Here is a 24,666-nt window from a genome sequence, read left to right as displayed (position 1 = left end):
CAGGGCCGAGTTCCTCACTGCGGTCATGTGGACTGCATTTCAAAATAAAATGCGCCTCTATTTAAGGTACGGTACAGCCTGTACAGCCTAAAAGGCATTGATCATCATTGAAGTTTCTTTTTTCAATTTTTGAACTCTCTTTAAACCAGATCCAAGCTGAGTAACAGTCTATTGTCACTTGATCCTGGCTCATGTTGACCTCCTCTATAACCATGTACATTTCCATCAAATATTACTGTGTATCTTCTGAGATAATTAAAATGCAAAGTTAATGAAAATGAAATGAAAATTTCCTTTATGCCCATGTATATTTCCATAAACCTTTACTGTACAGTTTGAAATAAGTCAGCTCAGTTGGTCCTTTGTCTCGTTCAGTGCAGACCACGGGATGTACAGTGCATCTGGAAAGTAGTCACAGCGCTTTTTGCACATTTTGTTATGTTACAGCCTTATTCCAAAATGGATTCAATTCATTATTTTCCTCAACATTATTATTTTAATTTATTTAGGCTTCATTTGCAATTGTTGGTTGTATGTATGTATATATATATATATATATATATATATATATATATATATATATATATATATATATATATATATATATATATATATATATATATATATATATTAGGCCCGGGACTCGATTAAAAATATTAATCTAATTAATTAGAGGCTTTGTAATTAATTAATCGAAATTAATCTTATATATTATACATACAAATATTTGACCTGAGAACAGTGAGAAGTCATTTTTTTGTTCAACCAATTCCAGCAGACAAGACAAGAAATATAGTACTTTCATAAATTCAGGTAGCCTATAGGTAAGTAGACCTTCTGTAAACTATGTTTTTTTAAGTAGACCAATTCTTTCAAATACATTCAGAACACTGGTTATTTTTTCCGACGTGGACTTAGTTACCCTGGTCCTTAAACCAGTCATCTGATGCAGTGTAACCTCCACGCTAGCTGCTAATTGTTTAGCGTTGAGGTGATACTTGAGGCTCGATGTGAATTCCTTGTTGCTCAGCTTGCACACAACCACGCTCTTATCGACGCTTCCATCCGTGTGTTTATTATAATAAGATTTCCCATTCACGGGGCCACCCGACACGGTCTCGTCAGCTTCTTCGTTCATGTTCACTGTGGTTTGTTGTTGTCTGAAGTCATGAACGCTAGTTGGTGCTCCAGTATAATCGGTCCTCCGAAACTCATCCAGTGAGAAACGTTCCGCGGTGCAAAAAATAAGTGTAAAAATGCGTAAAAAATGTTATTTTTTGTGTAATTAATCTTAATTCATATTGTAATTAATTAATCGTAATTAACGCGCTAAAGTCCCGGCCCTAATATATATATATACATATATGTATATATATATAGTAAACCGTTTTGTTAAAATGTGTTTAGATTCATGCTGTGAGGCATCACTGTAGACTAAAAGATGAGGTATCCAACGTTTTTACCTCCACTATAAAGTATTAGGTGTTAGTACTTGATGCACGCTCATACACTTCAGCATTAACCAGTTGGGAAAGAACTGCAGTTAACTTAGATGGAAACCTGCCTGATGTAAGGCAGGACATGGAAACCACAAGTTCTCACTCAAGCAGACCTGATGAAACACTGGTTCCCCAAATGCTGCAATTTGTTACTTACCAGCAAACCTCCACTAACGACTTTTTTGCTAACCAGTTATGTAATATTTCTCGGGCCATTTAGAGGGCAACTATATAAAAAAATATATATAATAAATCATCAGTACACACTTGGAGCAGCATTTTTTAGCTTTTGTGTAATTCATTATATTCACACATTACACTATACAAAAAAAGTATTTTGATGGATAATAACACTATCACCCTTTTCATCAAATTATTCCTTCCACAATTGTATAACTTTGCTTAAGTACAGAGCTCACCCTCCAGGTTTTGTATGTCGTTATCGTGCAACTGAATGAATGTGAAAAACTTTTTCTTGATTTCATAAACTCATGGAATAAAAAATAAACAAACACCAGTTAATGAGTTTAATACAATCAAAAATAGGGAAACAAAAGTTAATTGAAAGATAGCTGTCCATAACTCAAGATTTTCATAATGTCATCAAACCCAGTGTGTCATTTCAGTCCTCTTTGCACTGATGCTAACTATAAATGTGAGTTGACAGCCATCACCGACTGTTAACTACCGGATGGTGATGTATTCATGGGACCGGGTCAGTTGATGTTGTTTTAGTGTGTTCACAGTTTATATTTCAGAGGTATCCACGTAAAAAATTATATTGGCAGTGTTTTGTTTCAATATGCATAATACTTTATTAACCCCCCCCACTTGCTTAGTTGTTCTTTCACATAGTCACTTTGGATTGCCATGTCTACCGCAAAGGACAATAATCAACATATAAAAACACTGTCGATCGACACAAAATGCCCATAAAAATGTGGACACTGGGACAAAAGGTACAAGGAAATCTGGAAAATTATCTGAACACGTGACAGTACTATTATTCCTTTATGGTCAGTGTGTTCGTAGTGTGACTGAGGCCTTGTGTCCCTGAGCAAGACACCAAACCCCTAATTGCTCCCCAGGCAAAATGTAATGCACGGGTTATAATGCAATGTAAGTCGCTTTGGATAAAAGAGTCAGCTAAATGACATGTAATGTAATTTGAATTAAAGGATTTTTTAAACTGAATAGGAACCACTGTATAGTTTAGATATTTAAACCAATGCTTTTCCCCCCACCTGTATTAACATTTGTAATCACTTTCTTAGAAAAAAAGTCACATTAAATTATCATTTACATAAAAAATATATATATAAAGTAAAACATGTAACATCCGACGGCAAGAACGGTCAGGAAGACAACAGCTGTTGCTCAACAGATTATTCCGGAAAGGCTGTTGTCGCTGAGGCAACTTCATCCATGAGCCATACCAACAGTCTGAAAACAACCATTCTGCATAATGTTCAATACTGCATAAATAAATCAACTGATGCAAGGATACGGAGAAAATGTTGGGTACCAATAGAAACCAATATTTCATTCAAGCAGATCATTTTCAACTTGAGCTGACACAACACTCGGGGCACGTACACGCTAGACTTTTTTCCCCCATGTTCACGTGGAGACGTTTATTTTATACGAGTATATTCTCAGGATTAAAAAAATAACTAAATGAAAATGTTAGGCCAAAGTGAAATATATGTTAAGGTCTATGGGTTAAGGCGCAGATAAGATATCTTTTAATAGTTTCTAATATTAGCAAACACAATTCATACACTGAGAACAAAAGAGAAGTACCAAATACATATTTTTTTAAAGGGCAGAGTGCATTCATTCTTCGTAGACACTTCTATGACCTTCTACTGACCTTAACTGCAACTATTAAGGCTGAAATCCACCAAAGTGCGTGATGCATGATCTACAATTTGATTACTTCAAAATAATAATATTCTGTTAGGCCCCAGTTTTTTTGTAGGTGAGATGTTACAATTCAATGCATTAGCAATATATAAATTAAATTATATATTTTAAAAAGAAGCATCCAATAGAAATAAGAACTTGCATGAGGAGAGTTCATACGTTTGAACAGGAGCTTAATCTTTTAAAAGAACCAGTTATGCTTTCCTGTTAGGAAAGGGTAAGTTTTGGATTCATTTAAATGTAGAAAATAACATTTTTGTTGATGTTTGCAAATGCACTTGCAACATAAAACATATGACCATTTGTCACTTACCGCATATAGAAATAAAAGTTTGGAAGGCAAGGTTTTGGTTAGCAAATTCAACCAAATGTCTAACTGTGTATCAACTACATGTTTTTACAGTGTTTCTTCATATATTAAAGAGGCAACACATACCACAGTACATTCTCTGCGCTCTCTTAGAAACCCTGCAAATAGCTTGTGATTAATATTGTGATATTCCACTTCAAAGGCCGAGTAGTACAACGCCCTTGTTAAGCAAATCTCACCTCACTCACGTGAGTGTTTGTATTGTCATTTGTTGGCTTGGATTAGGATTTGTGTCACAACATGACTACTAGCACGCTGTGGGAAGGAAAATAGTATTTGATATGGAAAGTGCCTAATGGTTTAATTCAGTTAGTAAAGAGCCATCACAGACTTTGAGTCTTTCCCCGCAATATAGTAACATTATTTCATATTCTACAAAAAGAAACTCTTTGTGGTTTGGTGTGCATAGCATATATAAGAAGGCATGACCCTCTGCTTAATAACAGAACTTAGTGTCACATACTGTTTGTTATATCTTGGGCCTCCATCCATTTATGAACTGCATGAGCTTCTTTACCTGCAGTTTACTTAGCTTGAAGTCCTCTGACAGAATCTCCTCGGTGAGCTGCAGGAGTAAATTCCCATCGATCTTCTCAGACACAAAAAGAGAAACAATGTCTTCCGGCAGGCCAATGAATCTTAGAGATTTGGACACCTCCTCAATCGAAAGGCCGGCCAGACTGCACGGGGGCTGCCACTGTGCGGTGGGGGGGTGCAGGGGGGGGCAGCCGGGAGTTGATGAGTCCTTGGTGCCCTGCTCGTGTGGAGTGAGTGAGCGATCCGAGGGTTCCTGCTCGCTGTCACCGATGGCGTCGCACAGTAAATCTGCGCTCTTCTGCGTGGCGTTGGACTTCGGTGTTCTCGGGGGTAAGCTGGGGCAAGAGAGGCTCTGCTTGGTGTTCGATTCTTCTATTGGCTTGTTCCGATACATTTCAGAGTTGTAACTTGAAGATTGGGCGCAGAACTGATTCAGGGTCGCTTTCTGCGACCTGAAGTCCTCTCGGCCATCAAAGTCAACAAGGCTGGTCGTACAGGTTTTTGGGGATCTTTTCCTGGGGTAACTGTAGTAACTACGGCAGCTGGCTGGTAGAAATTCTTCCTCCATGCTGTGCGACTGTCCTCCACTGAAATGATTTGGCCAAGACAACCTGGAGGACATCCCCTCCGAAGGCAGACTACCACTGGGCAACGGAGCGTACGGCTCAGTGCTGTCGGATCTCACCCAGTTACAGGGGTAGCACACTTGTGGGTCCGCCTTCTCCTGCTCAGATGCTCCACTACTGAGGAAAAAAGTTATTAAAATGAATGTATGGTAGGGGAGGGACCTTAAACGTGCACGAGTTGGCCATATTTAAAATAAAAAAAACATGATATTTTCCATCTGTAACAGGGTAAAGGAAGTGTGGGTTAAAGAAAAATATTGAAAAGGATCTTGGCGGTGAAGTTTGAATAAAATAAATAAAAATAATACAAAATTGTTCTCCAGAAAACTGAAATGCCCTGTGTATTTATTCCTATTTTTAATATTGGTGCAATCGATGTAAAATTCTTACATGCTGTGGAGACCCGAGGAGTAGTAGGAGAGGGTCGGAGTTGGAGGCCGAGTCTCTTGCTGCCGTGGTTTGGACAGGATGGGCACAGAGGGCATCTGCTTCAAACTTCTTGGAGGAATCGGTGGGGCATTCAAAAGACGGCATTCTTCCTTCACCTAGAAAGGAAATTAACCGACTTTGAAACTGAAGGCAAATTCAACACAAACATTTTTATCTGTAAAACCTAAAAGGGACTGGGAGCTGATTTCAATTATAAACTTTAAAATTATCATTATCACTATTTTTGGTCTTCAATTTACAAAGTTGCGAGCAGCAACTGCCACAGTGAACGGATGAAGAGGAGCAGGCGACGGGCCGCACCTCTACAGTCTGCATAGTGGAAAAATACTACCGCACAAAACCAGAATCACGCTTGATTCTTGATTTATTTTTTTAAAATCTGTTTTTATAGTTGCAATGTAATCTGATACACAAGTTGTCTCGGATTCCAATTCGAACAAAGAAACTGCTGTTGGCTGTCGTCTTTAATTGCACTTGCCGTTTCTACAGCAATGATGGGAATCACTGAATCAGTCTAAAGGATTTCAACCTTAAATAGGATAGATCATACTCACAGCTTCAGACTTGGGTGGAACCGGTGGTGGCGTAAGAGACACATCTAAACTGGGAGTTGCACCCATAGGACAAGTCACCTGGTAAGACAGCGCTGCTGTTGTACCACAACCATTGTTGGTCCCTCGAGTTCCCTCGGCTGCGGAGGGTTTCGGGATCTGACCCCTCAGATGATCCAACCACAGCTCCTCGTAGGGAAGGTCTGACCTGTTTTGGGAGGGCTGTTGACTTGGGCTGTCCATCAGTTCAGGGAAAAAGTGTTCATTTTCTGCCGAGTCTGCAGGGATGCTGTCAGAGGGAAGAAGAGCCCAATCCCCGCACAGGGTCATGCAGCCCTGCAAATTGACCTCACTGTTACCGTGCAGGTTGCTGCCGTACACACACACGGACAGTCGGTGGAAGGACTGGGTGAGCTCATCCCGGGCGTAGGTCAAAGAGCTGGGAACCTGCATGTGGTTGAGACAACCGCTCGGGCTGCCGCTGCCTCCACTGCAACTGCCGTTGCCGTTGCCTTTCTTGGGGCTCTTCCCGTCGTCGTTCCAGTCGGTCCGCACGTCCCGGACGGCGCGGGAATAGTCGTCTATGTCGAACTGCTCGTGGCAGAAGGAGAACCAGCGATGCACCATGGTGTCGAGCCACAACTCTCCTTGTAGCAGTTCTTCTGGAATAATAACTCTCGGCATTGCCAGGTGAAAGGGGAAATGGACAGGGATAATTTTGTTGCTTCGCAGGACGCAGCACACAGCCACAGTCTTTGTCTGAATGTTGACCAATTTGTAGCGATGACCCTCCCGGATGAGGTGGAGGTCATGCTGGTTGCGGGGTGGACTGCTGGGTACTGTGACATTGACAGGGAGGCGGGTTTTCTCCACGATGTTTCGGATGATGTGCTCGCCGTCCTGCATCTGGAGCTCCAGTGGACTGCAGGTGCTGAACCGGCCTTTGCACTGGAAAGGCAGGCTGATGCTCTCGTTGGTGCGATGGTTCATGCAGATCAAGCAGGGCATCTTGCCTCGACCAATCTTGCTGATGGAGTTTAGCTTCCCGAACTTCTTAAAAATTGTGTTGAACCTAGACTTTTCTTTGGAAGTCTTGGCGTATAGGATCTCAGCCTGGCCCATTAATGTCAGTTCATCACCTGTGCTTAGTGTTATGTTGTAAACTTCAGTATCTTCATTGCATTCCCCTGAAGCCATCTGTGAAAAGAAAAGATAAGTACATTTTTAATGAGGAAGAAATGAACATTACGTTACCCCAATAAAAAATGACTTTATGACTTCAGTAACTGATTTTTCAAGTTGCAAGCATCTTAAAGGGAGAATATTTTTCCATTCTCAGCCTATCAAATGTAAACGAGTATATTACATAGACATATATTACATTAGTCCAAACAACTAAATTTAAATTACCTTAACATTGAAAATGATTTCTTCCATGACGTACACCCTTTCAGGGAATGCTTTGGCCACCTCCTCCACGCTGTTGAAGTACTGCACAGGCTCCTTGACATCTCTGTCCTGCTCCAGTAGCTTAAACTGACCTGAAGCAGAAAAAGACGAATCAATGCAACTCACGGGATCAAGCAGAGATACTGCTTTTCAGTGCAAGTAACAATAAAAACATAAGAGGGTAAAGCTTCACATTGTGCCATTATGATACACCAAAACTCCTCCAAAATGTCTTCTGTATTTCATAGGGCTGCGGGACAGAGCTTAAATACATTATTCATTATTAGAGGAGCCCCCCCCGACTCAAACCCCATGTTGTCAGTGGAAACGCCTGCCTTTGTTCTTTGCTTTGTTACATCAAAAGACAAAGGGTTGAGCATCCTTGCAGATGTAGCTCACCTTCATAGTGTACTGGTATCTCTATTTTGGGCCCGATGACATAGTGACCCTCTTCCAGACTGTGAGCAGTAATAGTCGTCCACTGACGACAGGAATGAATTAAGAGGTAGTCGTTGTCTCTGAGTCCTTCAACCAACTGGCCTGGAAAAATGAAAGCAACAGGGAGAACACAGCCTTCAAATATATAATGAAACGCAAGGTATTGCAGACAAAACATCAAATAGTACATTGCTAAATATAACAAACTGTCAGAGTAACATTTGATGTACTCAATGGCCCGTTTGCACAATTAGAATCTCAACTTTCATAAGACATAACTGTCATGGAACATGTTCTGTCGTTATACCTTGTATAATTGTAACATGGTTAGTAAAATGAGAGTATATAAAGTGTGATGTTGTAAGATACTGGTGGTCTATGTATTATTGATGATGTAAAATAATAATCACTGTGTTTCAGCAATTGTATGAACTGGCCGGATTAGTGTGGGTGATTGCAGACACACAATAAAGCCAGTATCCTGTCCTGGGAATGTCATGATTACTCTTTCCTTTTTTTTAATACCGCTTTCTCAGGCACACTCTCTATCCTCCATGGACAAGCATCAATGTGACAGAAACTGACAATAAATGCATCGTCAATACTTTATCAACCTTGAGTTATCAATTATGTTGAATGCTACAATGTCACGTATGTCTGATTATTTAAAAAAAAAAGGAATAACAAATGCCTTTACAGTCAAATTAGATAAACCTATTTTATAGGAATGTTTCACAATTATCAGCCTTCAGTTCCTTTAATACGATGTCCGTGACTAGAAATGCTATTAAAGCAGTGCTTGGTTTTAATCTGACTTTACAGAGTGAAAGAAGTAAGGTTAACATGGAATGACACTGAGCAAACAGGAATATTTGGTGACATTCCCACGACAGATGCATGTGTCGAAATACAGTGACGCAACATTAATCGTTAAAAAGTTGACAGTTTCGTTATATGTTAATAGGATACACTGACACAATCAGCTGCTAAAGAAGTTGGTTTAGTTAGTTAACGTTAGTTTACCTAAGCTGCTAAGTAGCACTTTAGCAGCTAGCAAAATAAAACTTGTTACTAACCGTTATCCAACTTGGCAATTTGAGGCAACCTATAACTACTGACAAGTTGATCTAAGGGTAAAGACGTGGTGCTCCATGTAAGTTCTTTTAAATTGTTGTACAACATTGTTCCAAGGTCCATTTTGCTAGCTCGCATTAGCCAACCGTGGAGCTAGCTGGCAATGTGTAAACACGGTCACAAAGGGCTACACGCAGCTAGCCCAACGCTACGTCCACGCGCCATCTACACGTTAATGTTGGGCACGCTGCTTATAAACTGTCGCACATTTCTCTTTACGTTTTCCTTCGCATCATTAAGGTCCGTGGTCTCATTATGTAGCAGAGACATGTTTTTTTTTAGCTCGCACCGACTGCATCAGGGCAACTGGTCCAAAGTTAACCTGATGAGTAACGGAAATCCGGTTTTGTTATTTTAAAATAAAAGCACAATTTACATTGGGAAAGTTAAGAGAGTGAATACGGACAACAACACAAAACAAGTCTTCCGTTAACTTTACCGGAAGTTTTACTGCCACGTAAAGCCACCGACTTTGATGAATAAAAGATACTCTACATTTAGGATTTTCTCTTAATGAGTAAACTAAATTCCATACTTCTATCTGTGTATTAATAATGACATTGAAATATGTGTGTAACTTTATATTTTATATATACATCAAAGTTGGGCCTTCAAATCTGGTTGTGGCGCAGGTGCAAATATATCAACTATGACGCTTTTAATCTCACTTCCTGAAATAGCCAGTACAAATCACAAGAACTTCCCTAATTTGGTCCACAGCTCAGTGTACTTCAAACCAGCAACATGTCTTTTGTGGACACTTTGCGCCAGTGGGACAATGCTGTCACTTGCGTTGACAGGCAGGATTTGACAGAGGCTCTCAGGATTTTTCTCACCATCCCAGAGCCAAACTCCAAAATCTATTTTGACATTGGCTGTCTCCATCTTCTTAACCAAGACCTGGATGCTGCTGAAAAGGTATGCCATGTTGGTGAAACATTCAAATAATATAATACGTTTTTTTGTTGCTGTTTGTTCTGTCAAGTTGGGATGCAGCTGATAAACCTAAAAATACATGCGCAATCTGGAAGTACAAGTCACTGAGAAAGAAGAAGTGTAGTTTACCATTTCTCTTTTCTTCGAGAGGAAGTTACTGTGTTTTCTTATGTTTCACAGGCGTTTGATTGCAGCATAAGCAAGGATGAACATTTGTCTGTTGCCTTCTTTCAAAGAGGAATCACTTTTTACAAAAAGCAGAGGCAAGTCATCTATAGTTCAACATTTAACTTTCAGGCACTACTCTTAGTCGTTATATATATAGTGTAATATATCTATTTTTAAACTAGAATTTAATCAGTGGTTCATTGCACAAAATAAACTAACTGGACTTTTTATTTTCAAAGGTATGAGGAGAGTTTAGCTGATTTTCAGCAAGCTTTCAAAGCTCTAAGAGGCAACCAACTGATTGATTACAAAGCACTGGGTCTTAGATACAAACTATTTGCATGTGAGGTAAGTATTCAGAAGCATCCAATCCCTTCCAAATGTTCTTGTGAAGCATCATTATTATGTCATGTACACATATTCTTCTTTATCCAGTCTACTGATGTCAAACGGTTGACAGACATACAGTACATTTGTTTTTTAATCTGCCCCTATGGCCAATTTTAAGCTGTTTCAAAATCAGTTTTAGTCTGTTTGACACTGTTGCCATTCTTCAAAGTTCAGTTTTACACACTTTCGCTCCTGAATAACAGACGGTTTGAAGAAGACTATTGAATTAAAACCGTGACAGGCATCTAGCATAATATCGATGTTTCCTTCCACAGGTTCTCCTCAATGTGGCTCTGTGTGAGGCTCAGCTGGGTAACTGGGAAAAAGCCCACCAAAACCTTGTGAAGGCTCTTGACTACAAGACCGATACGAAACTCAATATTATCGACAGAGCTCTGGATTCTGCACTGGTCAGTTGACATACAATAAAGAATAATAATAATAAAACAGTCCTCACACATTACAAGATCTCAGATTTTAGTTACCGAGAGATTTTGTTCAGTTATTCAATATATCTACATGTAAGAACATTCGTGAAAAATAATGATAAGTAATCAGTGAGGTTCATCTGGATAAAAGCAAACAGGTTTATTAACTTTCTTGGTGAGATGGCAACTCCTCAGAGTGATGCATCTATCCACAAATCAGGCTTTATAAAGAAGCTTTGCTTCACATTCTCATCCCAGTGAACATAATGGCAGGACTATATCATTAAGTTTATTTGCAAATGGGTTAATAATCTCTGCTACAAATACATTGTCACAAACAGAAACAGAAACTTTTCAAACCAGTCGAGTTCCCATCAAAAGTGCTATTCAAACCGAATAGGCACTATGTTGCTGAGCTGGAGAAGAAGGATTACCTTGGCAAAGCAAAGGTAATACTGCAATAGTGAGTTTGTACAACATTATGCACATTCAATGCAAAACCAGCTGCATTAAACCACCTGAGTTCAGCTAAGTGATTCATTAAATCACTTAAAACAATAACTGATAAGCTACGTTTCTTGTCTACTATCTTCAGGTTGTTGCCTCGGTGGTTCCTCAGGATGCCTTCTCTGGATTTGCTCCCTTACAACCACAGGTGAAAGAAAACAAAGACTATAAAATCCTTATTATCAGTTTATTATCTAACAGCTCTACTGACGCTGTGTTTCTTTCTACATCTGACAGGTTGAAGAAAGTCCAACTCATCCGAAAGAACGCGAGGTTCTGAGGTACAACAGCCCTCGCTGAAGCCCTAAAAACTCAATGCTCTCCGAGGACGCATATTTGAAATATGTTAATTCATTTTTAGATTCAAAGATATTACTTGTTTACAATTGCTCGATTTGAACGTTGTTGCAGGAAAAGAAGGATTTAAGGATTGCAAACTACTGTATTTTGTGGTGAACGTTTTTGATAGATGATGGATAAGTGTGGAAAATGGAAAAAAATGTGCTTTTAATGTGGAGAATAAATAAAGAAGTAAAACAGCATCAGCAAATATATGAAATGTTATGCTTTGACAAGAGTAACATGTTCAATCACTGTGTAGAACTGTACCAAATATAGCCCTCATGACTAGTGTGCCAGCACGATCCCATGTCTTCTCAGGGCTTTGGAAGGAGAACCCCATACTGTCCTGTACGAGTTTGTTCCTGAGACCAGCGACGAGCTGGCTGTAGCGCCGGGCAACATTGTGTTTGTACTGCAGAAGGGTGTCGACAACTGGGCGTCCGTGGTGTTCAACGAAAGAGTAAGGCCACTTTGTGCAATGTCTCTCTTAAGACCTCCAGTCTGCATTAATCATGGAACTTTCAATTCAGAGTCTTAATTATCATGTCAATTATAGAGGGGACTTGTTCCTTACAATTACCTTGAACGTTTGGAGATCTCCTTGGCTTCCAAACCGAATGAGGTGAGAAATGTTCTTGTTTTGTTAAGTGTTTTAAAAGCTATGTGGTCTCTGGTAGTCAAGCGGTTTGTTTTGAGACTTTAACGTGTTTCGTAGTCTTGTTTTACTCCTCTAAACATATTCTGCAGTTAACTATAATAGCAACAAGTGCAGGTGTGGTGTTAGGGTTCAAGTTATAAAATACGCAATTACATCTTTATCTGTTTTCTTCCTTGAACGGCTTTATCTGGACGGTACCCATCAGAAGCAGCGACGATCTCAGCCTCCAAGTAAAGAACCACCCACCAGACCTGAGAGGAAACAAGGTAAACTCCTCTCACACATGGATTTATCAAACTGCAGTAACCATGGGCACCATTCTCTCATTGGTGCTGAACATCTGTAACCTGAACCAACTCCTCTCTGCATTTAAGGTCTCACTCCTAGTGGTAAAACCAGTAAAGACACCCGACAAAAGGTAGGAAATGTTTCAAATGTCCAGACCGGCCCACGAGCAGATGCACCTGTAAACCGAACAATTTGGCAACATGAGAGGCGTTAGAAGGATTTTGTTGATGAAATACCATTGATGTGCCCTTTCATTAATGCCAGGATGAACAGCCTACCAACAACTTGTGTATCGTCAAAGTCTGCTTCACATTCAACTTTGCTGTATCAGTACCACCTGGATGCACCTATGCAATACTGATAGAAAAGATCAGTAAAAAACTCAAACTGCCATCTACTTCTATCACTTTGAGGTAAGGCACCTATATAAAAAAAATCTCCGTCTGATTGAACCATTTTTATTACTGAGCAGATTGCAAAATTCTAACTCTTTGATTTTTAGTTTAACCTCTGAGGCAACAGAACAGAGTATCATCACCCCCAGCACCGAAATGGAAAGTGTGTGGCGTCGTGCCACTGACCTGCGCATCACCTTGTGGTGCAACGCCAAAGAGGTAAGTAAGTGTGCATCCTGGCTTCATGGTGCTTCTAAAAAGTGCATTTCTGTTCCTTTCTATTGTAATATAGGAATTTATCATACGACTATTTTATTGTGTGTTATATTGTACAACACAATAGCTTTCTTTCTTCATTCAGGGGAAGCTAGAACATGTATTATGAAGCCAGTGCAAAAAAAAAGATTTGGTTTTACACTTGAATTACGAAACACTCAATAGTTATTTATGTGTAATTTATGTTTTCAGCAAACTGATGGAAATCCAAAAAGCGAGATTCACTTTGTGGCACTTCATTCCTACGAGTCGTCAAACCCAGAGGATCTCAACTTTCAGCAAGGCGATACAGTCACATTCCTCTCTAGAGGTGAGACTCCTGTCTTTTGCAATACAGATCCTAAATATTTAACAAATTCTGTGATTTTGATTCAAAATTTCTCATTTTTCTTTAGTTAACAAGGATTGGCTGGAAGGGGAATGTAGTGGTAAAACTGGTATATTTCCTGCATCCTTTGTGGAAGAACTTTCTGTCAATGGCAGGTCAATGAAATAAATACATGTAAACACATACTATAGTCAGGAAGACATTTAAGTGGCCAAAGCTTAAGGGGGTCAGGATCCCCCTACCAAAACCATTTAAGAATCAACTACATATGAGTAATCATGGTTCACATGTTGTTGATCAGTGCACATTTTCACTATGAATACATTTGGGCATGTGTAGCAAGTTGTCATTATAGGTTATGTTTCATGATTCAGTTATGCAATTCAGAAGAAAAAAAAAGTTAAATCTGGTATTGGTTTTATGAAAACGTATTTTTCTTTTTTAACTTAACAGTAATTAAAAACAATAAACATTTCATGCCAGCAGATATGACTAAAAAAATCAGTTATATCCTCGTGGCTGTCAGCTAAATGTCACGGAGACGTCCCTTCCTCTTCATAGGCAATAGCTATTCCTCTCCTGCCCTCTACTGCCTTCACCACAGGCGTCTCTCCCAACTTCTCCTCTAAGCCACGCCAGCTTCGTTCAGACAGAAAAGACGCTGAAAAGAGAAAACGTAACGTGTTTGTTTCATTTGAAAATGATTGTATGTGCGAAGCATTCTACAATAAAACGTAAAGCTGCATGGAATTCATTTGAACAGTGTCTTATGTGCAGTACAACTTAGAGCGTCTCATACCAGCTGAGTTTGTGTTGGCGACAGTCAGCGCCTGGTTCCTTAGGACCACGGAGGAGCCGAATGAAGACACCTCAGGCTCACTGCTCAACAGATTCTGGCTTCGCAAAGCTCCCGTGATTAAAGACATGTCCGTCTCATCGTCGTCCTCCTGCCGATCGGCCAGAGGAACATGGCTTTGTCCACCTGGTCAAAGTTTGACATAAGAGTTCATTTAATGTTGAAAGATACTTCTATGGCGTTACACACACACACACACACACACACACACACACACACACACACACACACACACACACACACACACACACACACACACACACACACACACACACACACACACACACACACACACACACACACACACACACACACACACACACACACCGGTCTAACCTGGCAGGAGATGTCGAAAGTCTGTGACGTATTCCTCTGACCACTCCCTCTTCTTGTTGCAGGCTACCTCCATCTCAAAAGGCGTTACTACAGGTTTGTAGAACTCACTCGAGTCCAGTAGGGAGTTCTCGGGACACGCAATTAACACAAAAATGTCAATTTCCAGAAAGTTCGCTAGTTTGGGCACGTTCAGCTTCCCCATGGCAAACACGTAGCTCTTCTTGCCAGCTCCTCGGATGGTCTCCTTCAACTGCTGGATGATGCTGAGGTAGTCGGCCACCCCGAGGGTGCCAACTAGGATGCCAACCACATTAGCATCTTTGGCCCGTTCTATGGCGTAATATCGCTTCATCAGAGCACGGTTGATACTCACTGACTCCGTCCTAGCTGTCATTTTGATGGGGTCAAAGGAACAAAATGAGCAGCAATTCCATGTCATCATGAAGTTTCGCAGCGTCGCTCCCTCTTGCCCTACATAGAACATTCTGTAATCAGCGATGCTTAAACCTCCTTTCAAGGAGAACCGCCTTCCAAACTGATAAACAACCTGGCCGTCGTCTCGCTCTGACAGACTGGTGTCGTCGTGTTGTCCTTTAGTCCGACCGTGACTGTAACAATGCTCTCCTTCGACCACTAGTTCTGAAATGATAACGTTTGGATAATCTGGCAACAGGAGAGTCTGAAGATCATCTGAAAGATAAAAACATGTATTCAGTCAGTCTTTGTACCTTCACTCAAGGTCATGATCATGAGTAAATATAAACGCGTCCTATCCCACGTCGGGTAAGTAGAACAGCTTACTTATAGCATGAACATAGTTGACATCATAGAGGATGACAACGTGACTCTGGGTGTCTGGGTGGAGGTCTCTGAAGGCAGCGGTGCACTTCTCCAGATCCAACGCCCTCCGCTCAAAGACGTACATCAGTGGCAGCCTCTTAGAAGGGCTGAGGCAAGCGCTGCCGTAGTGCACGATGCAGTTGGCTCCGACGTGTTCTGCAGCCACCTCGTCCACACAGCAACTGCTCAAGGGAATCAAGCACCTTTATCATTGCATTTCACTTTTAGAAAGTTTGATTCAAACTCACAGAGCAAATAAAGCTGATATTTTTCAAGTGAAACAAGCCGCTGTACTAAGTCATATCATCATGCATGGTGAGTTACCTGCCGTAGGATGTATCTCCCAAAATGAACGGCTTGGCATTACTGTTGCGCTCAATCTCCGCTGCTACTGCAACGGAATCCGCCAGTAGCTCATCTGGAAACTGCAGCGCAACCTGTGCACACAATCCATTTTAAACATCTGGCCTTCCTGCAGGAGATCGACCTTCAGCTGTTGAACCCTTACCAGCGTTAATATGCAGCTCCGTGAGTAAAAGCAAAAACACAAGTCCTCACCTTTTCAAATTGATGCTCATTGATGAAGTCGCAAGTCTTTCTGATTTGATATAACTCTTCAAGTTCTCCCACAGGTGTGCCCGTCTTCACCGTCACGTCTACCACGCGCTGAATCACGTTTTCCGAGCTGCTACTGAACGCGTCACTCATCGTGGGATCAGAAACATGGGGCCGTGCCTGTAATGTAAACAAGAACCCACCATGCATCGTATCAGTGGCAGACGAAGAAATCAAGTTGTTTCAACAGACATAAAATTGTTTAAACAGACATAATACTAACGGAAGCTTTAATGGTTTTCTCTACCGGTGAAAATAACGTTAACCTCTGAACAGAAATAGAGAAACGCTACTCAACCCGGTCATAGTAGCAATATTGGTAACGTTACATTTCGATAAAACAATGTTAAACTAAATTGTTGAGGCAATTGTGTCTTCTTTCTCAAGGAACAACACAAATCCTATCAGATGTTACCCAAAGCATCCGTTAACTTGGCGTTACTTTGGGTTCGCCCGCTAGCTTAGCCGCTAACTTAACTGGTCTTTGGTTAAAAAGAGTCATCTTAATCAGCTTTAACAACTTACCTTTAACACACAGACATGTAAACCTATAATGAAGTATATTGTGGGTAGCTGCTGGCAGATGGACGCTTATTTGACAGCGACACACGTGTCCGGCGGTGAGAGGCAACACTAACGGGGTCCACAAGGACAAACACTTCCGGTTCAGGAATTTTCAAAATAAGAGCCAGAATTCACAACACAAAATTATCATAACGTTAATTATGACTAGCAAATGCATTTCCTGCGAAAAAATGCGTTGGAATGCATGAAGCTGAAATTATTTTCAGAAAGTTGCTGAAAGCGCAAATTCTTTCAAACATTTCTGAAACAAGGTATACAAAGTGTTTCCCCTAAATTCAATTAGGGCCCCAAGAAAGTATGTTTTGATGTTTACAATTATCCACTATGGATGAGTATCGTTAGGCGTTTTCCTGATACCAGTGCTAAAACGATATTTTCAAAACCTGCAGCTGGCTTAAAGATTGCCTGAACCAATACTTGATGCTCCTTGTGTGTCTAGATTAGATGTATTGACGTCATGATTGCAGCAGGTGACACACAGAAGAGCTGCATGAGGCACGAGAGCATATCGTTTATCTACCGTGTGACAGAATGTATTGATAGTATATTAAGTTGACGCTTTGTAGCGTAAAATAAAGACCAAGCGACATAGTAGAGACAAATATTTAATTCATCAAAGATACAAAGAGTCGTAGCTGCTTACTGTTTCCTTTTAGTCCAGTGAAAGCAACACCCTGCATGATCACTCAAACTACGACCAGTAGTGGAACAAGCTGAGATCATTTAAGTAGTAATACTACATTGAAGAAATACTACATGTATAAATAGTGCCTATAAATTAAGTAATAGTAATGTGTATTATGAATTGAATAACTATTAAATACAGTGGAGTAAGAAGTACAACATATTCCTTTGGATTGTAGTAGAGGTATAAAGTAGCAGGAACTATAAGTGACACTGTCTTGAAGAGGACATATTGTGAATAGAGTGGAGTCTACTTTCACAAAAAAAAGAGAGTAGTCTGGGCGTGATGTTGTGTAACTGGGTGAGGAATGATTCGTGGTTTAGGACAGGAGACAGTGAGTCTCAGGTCGATATGAAGCTACATAAGGGAAGGACTTGGACCTGATGGAGCTGATGGACCTGATCATTTTCTCATGAATAATGAAAAGAAAATGGTGTTGCAATATCAGGTCAGGGGCCAATTTAATAATATGACTATCAATGGTGACTGTGTGTCCGTGGGTTTGATACCAGCAGCATGTGTAAGATCTCCTTCAGTAACAACACTGAACCAAATGCAAACAGTTTTATTATCCTGCGTTTTTTTTGTTAGTGTATCATTTATTGCATGACATGTACTTTTAATCCACTTATATGCAATATGTGATGTGAGAAATGACCACAATGTGCATCGGTGATCTGAGGGTGGTGTTGCTGTTTACCCTCAGATGGTCCGACTGTGCAGCTACACCGGCGTCCAGATGCCGGACCCTAATGGACCCGGTATCCTGCGGACCATCCTCAGGCTCAGAGGACCGGCCTCCCTGATGGGACTCTCACCTGGTCCCCCACCTCACTGCGACCCCGGCAGCTTGGATACTATCTCTCCATCCAGGAGCTCCATAAGGACACCAACACCCTGAACGCCACACAGCTGTTATGATGCTGTCATCATCTCACAGGAGAGTGTTAACTGCAAAGTGCATTCCACATTCGATTACTTTTATACAAGTTATATTTACAAATAGTAGAAAATAACAAAACATAAAGACCAAAGGGGGAGGTTTGTCCTTCTCCTGTCGTCGGGTCACCCTCACGACAGACGCTTCCCTCACGGGCTGGGGTGCGATCATGAGTGGTCACTCAGCCTCGGGGCTGTGGCAGCATCATATCCAGTCCTGGCACATAAACCAGCTGGAGATGCTGGCGGTGTTTCAGGCGCTGAAACACTTCCGTCCAGCCCTGACGGACCAGCATGTGCTTGTCCGGACAGACAACACATCAGTGGTTTTCTACATCAACCATCAGGGAGGCCTGCGCTCTCGGCCGCTGAACAAGCTAGCCCGCCAGATCCTCCTGTGGTCAATGGGGAAGCTCCGCTCGTTAACAGCGGCATATATCCCGGGCGTCTTGAACCAAGGGGCAGACACCCTGTCGAGACACCTCCTACTCCAGAGCCCCGCCACTAGGAAGGCGTATGCCGGTAGATGGTGCCACCTGCTGTAGGAACAACTGCGGACCCAGTTAACTGCCCGGTCGGTTCAGTACTGGAGTTCCTGCCATGTTTCCCACAGGTCTTCCCGTCTGCCTTTGGGCATCTCTCTTCCTTTGTGGCACCCTGTCCTCCGTTCCTGAGGGCGTCGGACCAGGCGTATAACAGAGCCGCAGCAAGTGAATGGTTAGGGCCATGAGACTTGCTTATGAATCGGCCGGTCAGCCCGCATCTCGGCTGTCCGGGCCCATTCTATCGGGGTATGGCGGCTGCAGAAGCCCTCCGTGTCGGGGACTGACCCTCGCCTTGAGCACAGGTGCTCTCGTCGAGTGTGCGTTTTTAAAACTTCACATCACGGTCACTTGCTCGTATGGTAGAGTGGGTATAGGGTTCCCACAGTGTCTTTACGCAGCTCGAGTTCCCTGAGAGGGAACGTCTCTCGGTATGTAACCTTCGTTCCCTGAAGGGAACGAGACGCTGCGTAAACGTTCTGCCATACTCCCGGCCTGCCCGTGGTACTCGATTCGGCCTTTCAGAGATGAATGGTCCTGCCCTTCGGGTCCCTTTATAGCGCCCTGGTCCGGCGTCCCGCCTATGACGTACCAGCTCGCCATTGGCTAGTTTTTACACGTGCTTCATGACGCGGTCACGCAGGGGCGTTCCCACAGCGTCTTTACGCAGCGTCTCGTTCCCTTCAGGGAACGAAGGTTACATACGTAACCGAGAGACGTTTCTTTTGCGGCTGAATATTTCAACAGTTTTTTTTAGGTTGAATTTTTTTGCGGTGTTTTAATGTTGAAAAACATTCAGGTACATAATTTCAATGCATAAATATTCAGTGCTAGAAATTCAATCACCTTTTTATTTCAACCCCCGATGGCACAGATTTACTTCCATATATTAACCATCCATAACTGGACACGTACGTCCATGTGACAGCCTTGAGGAATGTGAGACTGGTGACAGCAACTATATGACAAAGGATAAAAAATGCATTTCCTGCTGAAAATGCGTTGGAATGCATGAAGCTGAAATTAATTTCAGAAAGTTGCTTAAAGTACAGAAATGAAAAAAGCTGAAATTAATTCTAAACATTACTGAAAGAATAGAAATAAATTTAAAAATTGCTGAAAATACAGAAATGAGAAAAGCTGAAATTAATTTGAAAGAATTGCAAAAAATACAGAAATAGTAAAAGTTGTGAAATAAAAAAAATGATTTTTGTAGTAATTTAAGGTTTAGTACTAGTAATAGTTGTAATTGTGGTAATAGCAGTAGAAGAAGTAAGTACTAGTTGTACTAGTATTTGAAAGAGCAGTTCGTATTTTACCAAAACAGCTTAATTCTGTGCTTTATGGTTGAGGTACAGATAATCATTGAGGCTTTTATTTTGAAATAATGGAATTGGGTGAGGGGGGGGGGGTTTGGGAGACAGAATGTCCTTCAAACTAAAGACAAGACAAGGAAAGGAGGTTCTGAAATGTCCTCTGTAAGACCAGAATACCTTGCATCAATGCATACCAACAATTATCTCATTACAAAAATCTATCAATAGATACAAGTTAAATATTTGTGGTAATATAGCAAGTGCTTGTGAGTCACTGTAACCCATTTTTCCTGATCTTCCCTTTACAGCTTGATAAAGTACATCTTTTAAATGTAACTTTGGTTTCAAAAATATTTTTAAAAAAAATTGTGGACTCCTTAAACATTTTAATTATATTTGTTAGATACATTCTGGCAGCCCCAAAATAACCATGGTACAGTTATCCTTTCTGAGGGTATAAAATAATGAAAGAGTCTATATTTAACCATTTCAAAAACTTCCACAAGTGATATATTGGCAGAGCCTGTATTTCATAGATTCTACTTCTGAGATAACAATGCAACAATGTATGCTAACCATCGGACATAAAACTAATTTGGTATCTAATTATTGTTAGATTCAGTGAATTTGAAAGTTTAAACTCATAATCATAGTCCTGTTTACATCCAAATACGATAGAAACCCAACACCACCGTGAGACAGGTGAAGACTGAACCTAAAAGAGAAAGAGAGCAAAGGTCATCATCAATCTTCTATTCGATTAAGTAACTCATAGTAACTTGCTTTATTTTTATCCCGCCAGTTGAAAATTAAGTTTCCTTGAAAATTAAGCCTTAGATGAAGCACCTTATTCTATTGAATGTGTTTTATATGAATAAAATCATTGTACCTATATCAACCCACATAAAGGCTGTTTCTTCCCCCTTGCAATAATGACTCTGAACAGTTGAATTATTAGACAGATCATGCTCTTAATGCTATAATCTCTGATTACACATAACAATGCACAATGTCCTACCTGCAAGGTATTTTATAGTGTCCAGCTTGTGAGATTCTAACATGGTTTTCAAACCAGCCACTTCGGTTTCTATTTTCATGTTGGTCTGACTTAAATGACGATCTTGGTCTGCAGTCTGTAAAAAAAGAGCATTCCAGATGAGACGGAAACTTCAAAGATCAGACCAAAGATCTAGTAGGTATTATACGTGACATTGCAAAAGCATTAGTGTACTAAAGTCTACTATGTTTTGCACATTAGTGTATTGTATAAACATGTTTATCCCAAATAACACGCATCATAACTGTCTTACCAGATTGTACATTATGTATGGATAACCAAAAGATTGAAAGTGTAAGGAGGGAGTAGTGCAGATAAACAAACCATTTCCAGAATTTCAGCCCGCCTTTCCAGAAGCATCTTATCATGTCCCACTTTCTGAAAATTGTAAACAGTGTTTTATTTAGAAGAGAAATAGAAAGTTGAAAAAAGACCCTCCACAGATGTCCAACTGAGCACTTACTAATTCTTTTGCACGACTTTTCTCCAAATTCATGTCCATGACAGTGTCAGAGCGAACTTTATTCATGGCATCCTGCAAGGTGACATTGGAGAGACACAAAGAAAAGTCATATCTAAGTGTCAAATTAAAATGAACCAATCTTTCTACAATCCAACCTGGATATGAAGTGATTTGAGTGGATCAGAATGACTACTTACAATCAGTGTGACCATGATCTGACATAGCTGGATCTTGAGTTTCTGGAATAAAAAAGGTAGATATCAAACATTATTCGCAAACAAGAATAACAAACATTCAAATATAGTGCAGTATACAGAGTGATTCATGCAAAAGTAACTTACATTCCTTTATTAGCCGGAGTGATTCATTTTATTTTTTCAAATTGTTGTCATGGTGCTTTATATAATTTTTATTCAATTCAGATTATCAATTTGACCATTCAATTGTCCAACTTTAATATATTCTTTACTAACAGGGACAGTGTAACAATTACCTTAAAAGGCTTAAGTCATCTGATATATACCCACTTACATCATTCTCTGCCAGTAAAGCAGTGAACTCGCTCTTCTCAAGGATTACCATGTCCTTCTTTACCGATGCTATTTGAGACATCAAGCGCTGCAACATGATCTCCTGAAAAAAAAATCAAACAATTTGTTTCTTAAATTTTATTTTATTTGTCTCCTCTGCCTACATTCCACAGGGACAGTGTAACAATCTCACTATGGTGGAAATACCAAGTTACACTAATCTTTTCTCCTCCTTCAGGCCTCCTAATAATGGTAAAGATTCCCAAACCTTACTGCATCCTATTCAGATAATGAAAATAAAAAATAGTTTTTATCATTTCAACTTTGGATTTCTCCACAAAAGTTTCACATTTGGAAACTCCTGGAATTTAGTGGAGGTTTTCAATAAAAAAGAGATTTTATTTTAATGCGTGACATATTGATTCTGTATCAATACAGTTATTTAAAAAGAGAGGGAATAAAAAAACCTATATGCAGGCGTTGCTACTATGTAGCACTGAATGAACAAGCACATATTCAAATATTAAAAATAAACAGACTGTTAAAGATAAACAAAATGGCACAGCTTATTCCGTGATACACAGTGCAGAAACAAACAGGTGGAAAGGTAAAAGAGACAAACCTCCCCTACAGTCTTACCTGCTGCACCTTGGTTACCATGTCATTATAGATGACGTTCATGTTGGAGTTTGTCATCCTCGCCAGCACTTCAACCATCACCTCAGCTTGCAGAGTCGTGAAGCCTGTTCGACCAAAGTGAGCATTCATGAGGTCAAAAAGTCAAGAGCCTTTTTTCTGGATGAGTATGGGTAATATTGTGAGATGTTTTAAAGTTACAAATGAAGCCAAACCATTTTCCTCAAAAATCCGCACAACTGCATGGGTATCAAAAAACAGCTTCCCACTGTCAGACTTTGGTACATCAGGTTTCAGATACTGGGCGGCTTTGACAGAGGTACTCAGCTCTGAAATAAACAATATGATAATGGAAATGACTTTACAACAATTTGAGCATTAACCTGACAGGAAAATTGCAGAATTGTTGTTTTTAGGACAGATTTGTTCTTTAAAAAGAATAATTAGATAATGCTCATGTATAATAGTTTATACATTATTTTGAATTAGTAATTGTATCATTGGGTACAGCCTAAGCTTCACATTTCTCTTTAGAAAACGAATGTGCTGAACTAACACACACACACACACACACACACACACACACACACACACACAAACTCCAGGTGGGTTTAAATGTCATGTTTTCCTTGCTACTGTTTCCATACTACCTCTTTTTTTAGCTTTTCCCCTGCTTTAACAGTTTAACAATATAAACAATTTAAATAGATGTTCTCTATCAATAAAATCACTTTCAAAAGCACAACAGAGGGCACTCTGTATTAGTGACACACCATGAAAATAATGGGAGGTCATGTGGCATGTTATGTGAAGAGTGTGTGGATGACAGATTCAGGCTTTGTTACTGAATACGTTTCTTAGTTGGTGCAATCAGCGGCTCCCATTGATCCGTTAATTATATGGACAGGAGGACTTTTATTTTGACACTCAAATAAGAAAATCCCCAATAAAAATAAATGACATTGACAGTGGCGCCTATGAGCAAGTTCAGAGTGGACGTTAACGGTTAGCTACGTTTACATTTGTGGTAAAGAGACCAAACTGATCTAGTTACCTCTTGTGGGCATCTGTGTCACTGTAGAAATATTCCTAATCCTCCATCCTGCTCGCCGCTCTCTCCAAAGCGCTTTGTCAAAGTTCCTCAAAGGTGGAAAGACGACGCAGCGGACACACGGTGATTTGTTGACAGCTGAAAAGCCCGACATGTTTGGAGGAACGGTCGTTGTCACAAAGCTGCAAACTCTTTTTGGATTTAAAGAAAGGTCACCCCGCCTCTGTGGGGGGTTAACACCCAAACGTTTGAGTCGCGAGGGACACTGTTTTAGCTCCATGGTGGAGGCTCGTGCTAATCCAGCTGCCTGTACTTCCGGCTGTTAACACAGTGAGCAAACCACTGCTCTCTATCGCCGCCGCATTGAAACTTTTCACCTGGTTCCGTCATGTTAAAATTCACTTGACTTTCCCACTTCCTGTTACACACTTCAAAATAAAGCTGGTGCGTGTGGTAAATGGCGTTACTTGTATGTTTTCGTATTGGGGTGGCAGCAGAAGTTAAATCGACTTGTAGATA

General features: G+C 40.5%; 4 protein-coding genes across 5 annotated transcripts; 1 reads left to right on the top strand and 3 right to left on the bottom strand.

Moving 5' to 3' along the window:
- Positions 1 to 2,012: 2,012 nt before the first annotated feature.
- Positions 2,013 to 9,311, bottom strand: garem (GRB2 associated, regulator of MAPK1). Of its 2 annotated transcripts, none has more exons than XM_037455964.2 (6): positions 8,923 to 9,311; positions 7,808 to 7,948; positions 7,370 to 7,500; positions 5,963 to 7,156; positions 5,349 to 5,503; positions 2,013 to 5,075 (listed from the first exon to the last, which is right to left on the bottom strand). In XM_037455964.2, exons 1-6 carry the CDS (start codon positions 9,056 to 9,058, stop codon positions 4,265 to 4,267), a joined length of 2,568 nt encoding a protein of 855 aa, XP_037311861.2. In that variant the 5' UTR covers positions 9,059 to 9,311; the 3' UTR covers positions 2,013 to 4,264. The 2 variants fall into 2 exon arrangements, with proteins under 2 accessions (XP_037311861.2, XP_062415069.1); XM_062559085.1 differs by having other exon boundaries at positions 2,013 to 5,072.
- On the top strand, positions 8,885 to 13,904 carry ncf2 (neutrophil cytosolic factor 2). The gene is made up of 16 exons (XM_037455997.2): positions 8,885 to 8,999; positions 9,701 to 9,898; positions 10,097 to 10,179; positions 10,324 to 10,432; positions 10,750 to 10,884; positions 11,244 to 11,351; positions 11,498 to 11,557; positions 11,647 to 11,690; positions 12,070 to 12,211; positions 12,308 to 12,373; positions 12,615 to 12,675; positions 12,784 to 12,827; positions 12,962 to 13,110; positions 13,200 to 13,311; positions 13,561 to 13,678; positions 13,764 to 13,904. The coding sequence occupies exons 2-16, from the start codon at positions 9,725 to 9,727 to the stop codon at positions 13,862 to 13,864; spliced, it is 1,506 nt and encodes a 501-aa protein (XP_037311894.2). The 5' UTR covers positions 8,885 to 8,999; positions 9,701 to 9,724; the 3' UTR covers positions 13,865 to 13,904.
- Positions 13,905 to 14,199: 295 nt separating this feature from the next.
- On the bottom strand, positions 14,200 to 17,007 carry dph2 (diphthamide biosynthesis 2). The gene is made up of 7 exons (XM_037456001.2): positions 16,869 to 17,007; positions 16,287 to 16,463; positions 16,053 to 16,165; positions 15,690 to 15,910; positions 14,889 to 15,578; positions 14,496 to 14,678; positions 14,200 to 14,357 (listed from the first exon to the last, which is right to left on the bottom strand). Exons 2-7 carry the CDS (start codon positions 16,434 to 16,436, stop codon positions 14,230 to 14,232), a joined length of 1,485 nt encoding a protein of 494 aa, XP_037311898.2. The 5' UTR covers positions 16,437 to 16,463; positions 16,869 to 17,007; the 3' UTR covers positions 14,200 to 14,229.
- A 3,769-nt stretch (positions 17,008 to 20,776) lies between these two features.
- On the bottom strand, positions 20,777 to 24,527 carry mcur1 (mitochondrial calcium uniporter regulator 1). Its single transcript, XM_037456024.2, has 9 exons — positions 24,151 to 24,527; positions 23,312 to 23,425; positions 23,100 to 23,203; positions 22,462 to 22,563; positions 22,128 to 22,169; positions 21,931 to 22,002; positions 21,792 to 21,845; positions 21,429 to 21,543; positions 20,777 to 21,125 (listed from the first exon to the last, which is right to left on the bottom strand). Exons 1-9 carry the CDS (start codon positions 24,425 to 24,427, stop codon positions 21,070 to 21,072), a joined length of 936 nt encoding a protein of 311 aa, XP_037311921.2. The 5' UTR covers positions 24,428 to 24,527; the 3' UTR covers positions 20,777 to 21,069.
- Positions 24,528 to 24,666: the final 139 nt, after the last annotated feature.

This window comes from Pungitius pungitius, chromosome 19, assembly GCF_949316345.1.
Source record: "Pungitius pungitius chromosome 19, fPunPun2.1, whole genome shotgun sequence".
Lineage (NCBI taxonomy): Eukaryota > Metazoa > Chordata > Actinopteri > Perciformes > Gasterosteidae > Pungitius > Pungitius pungitius.
The sequence above is the reverse complement of the archived record's forward strand: the minus strand, read 5'-3'. Positions and strand labels throughout refer to the sequence as shown.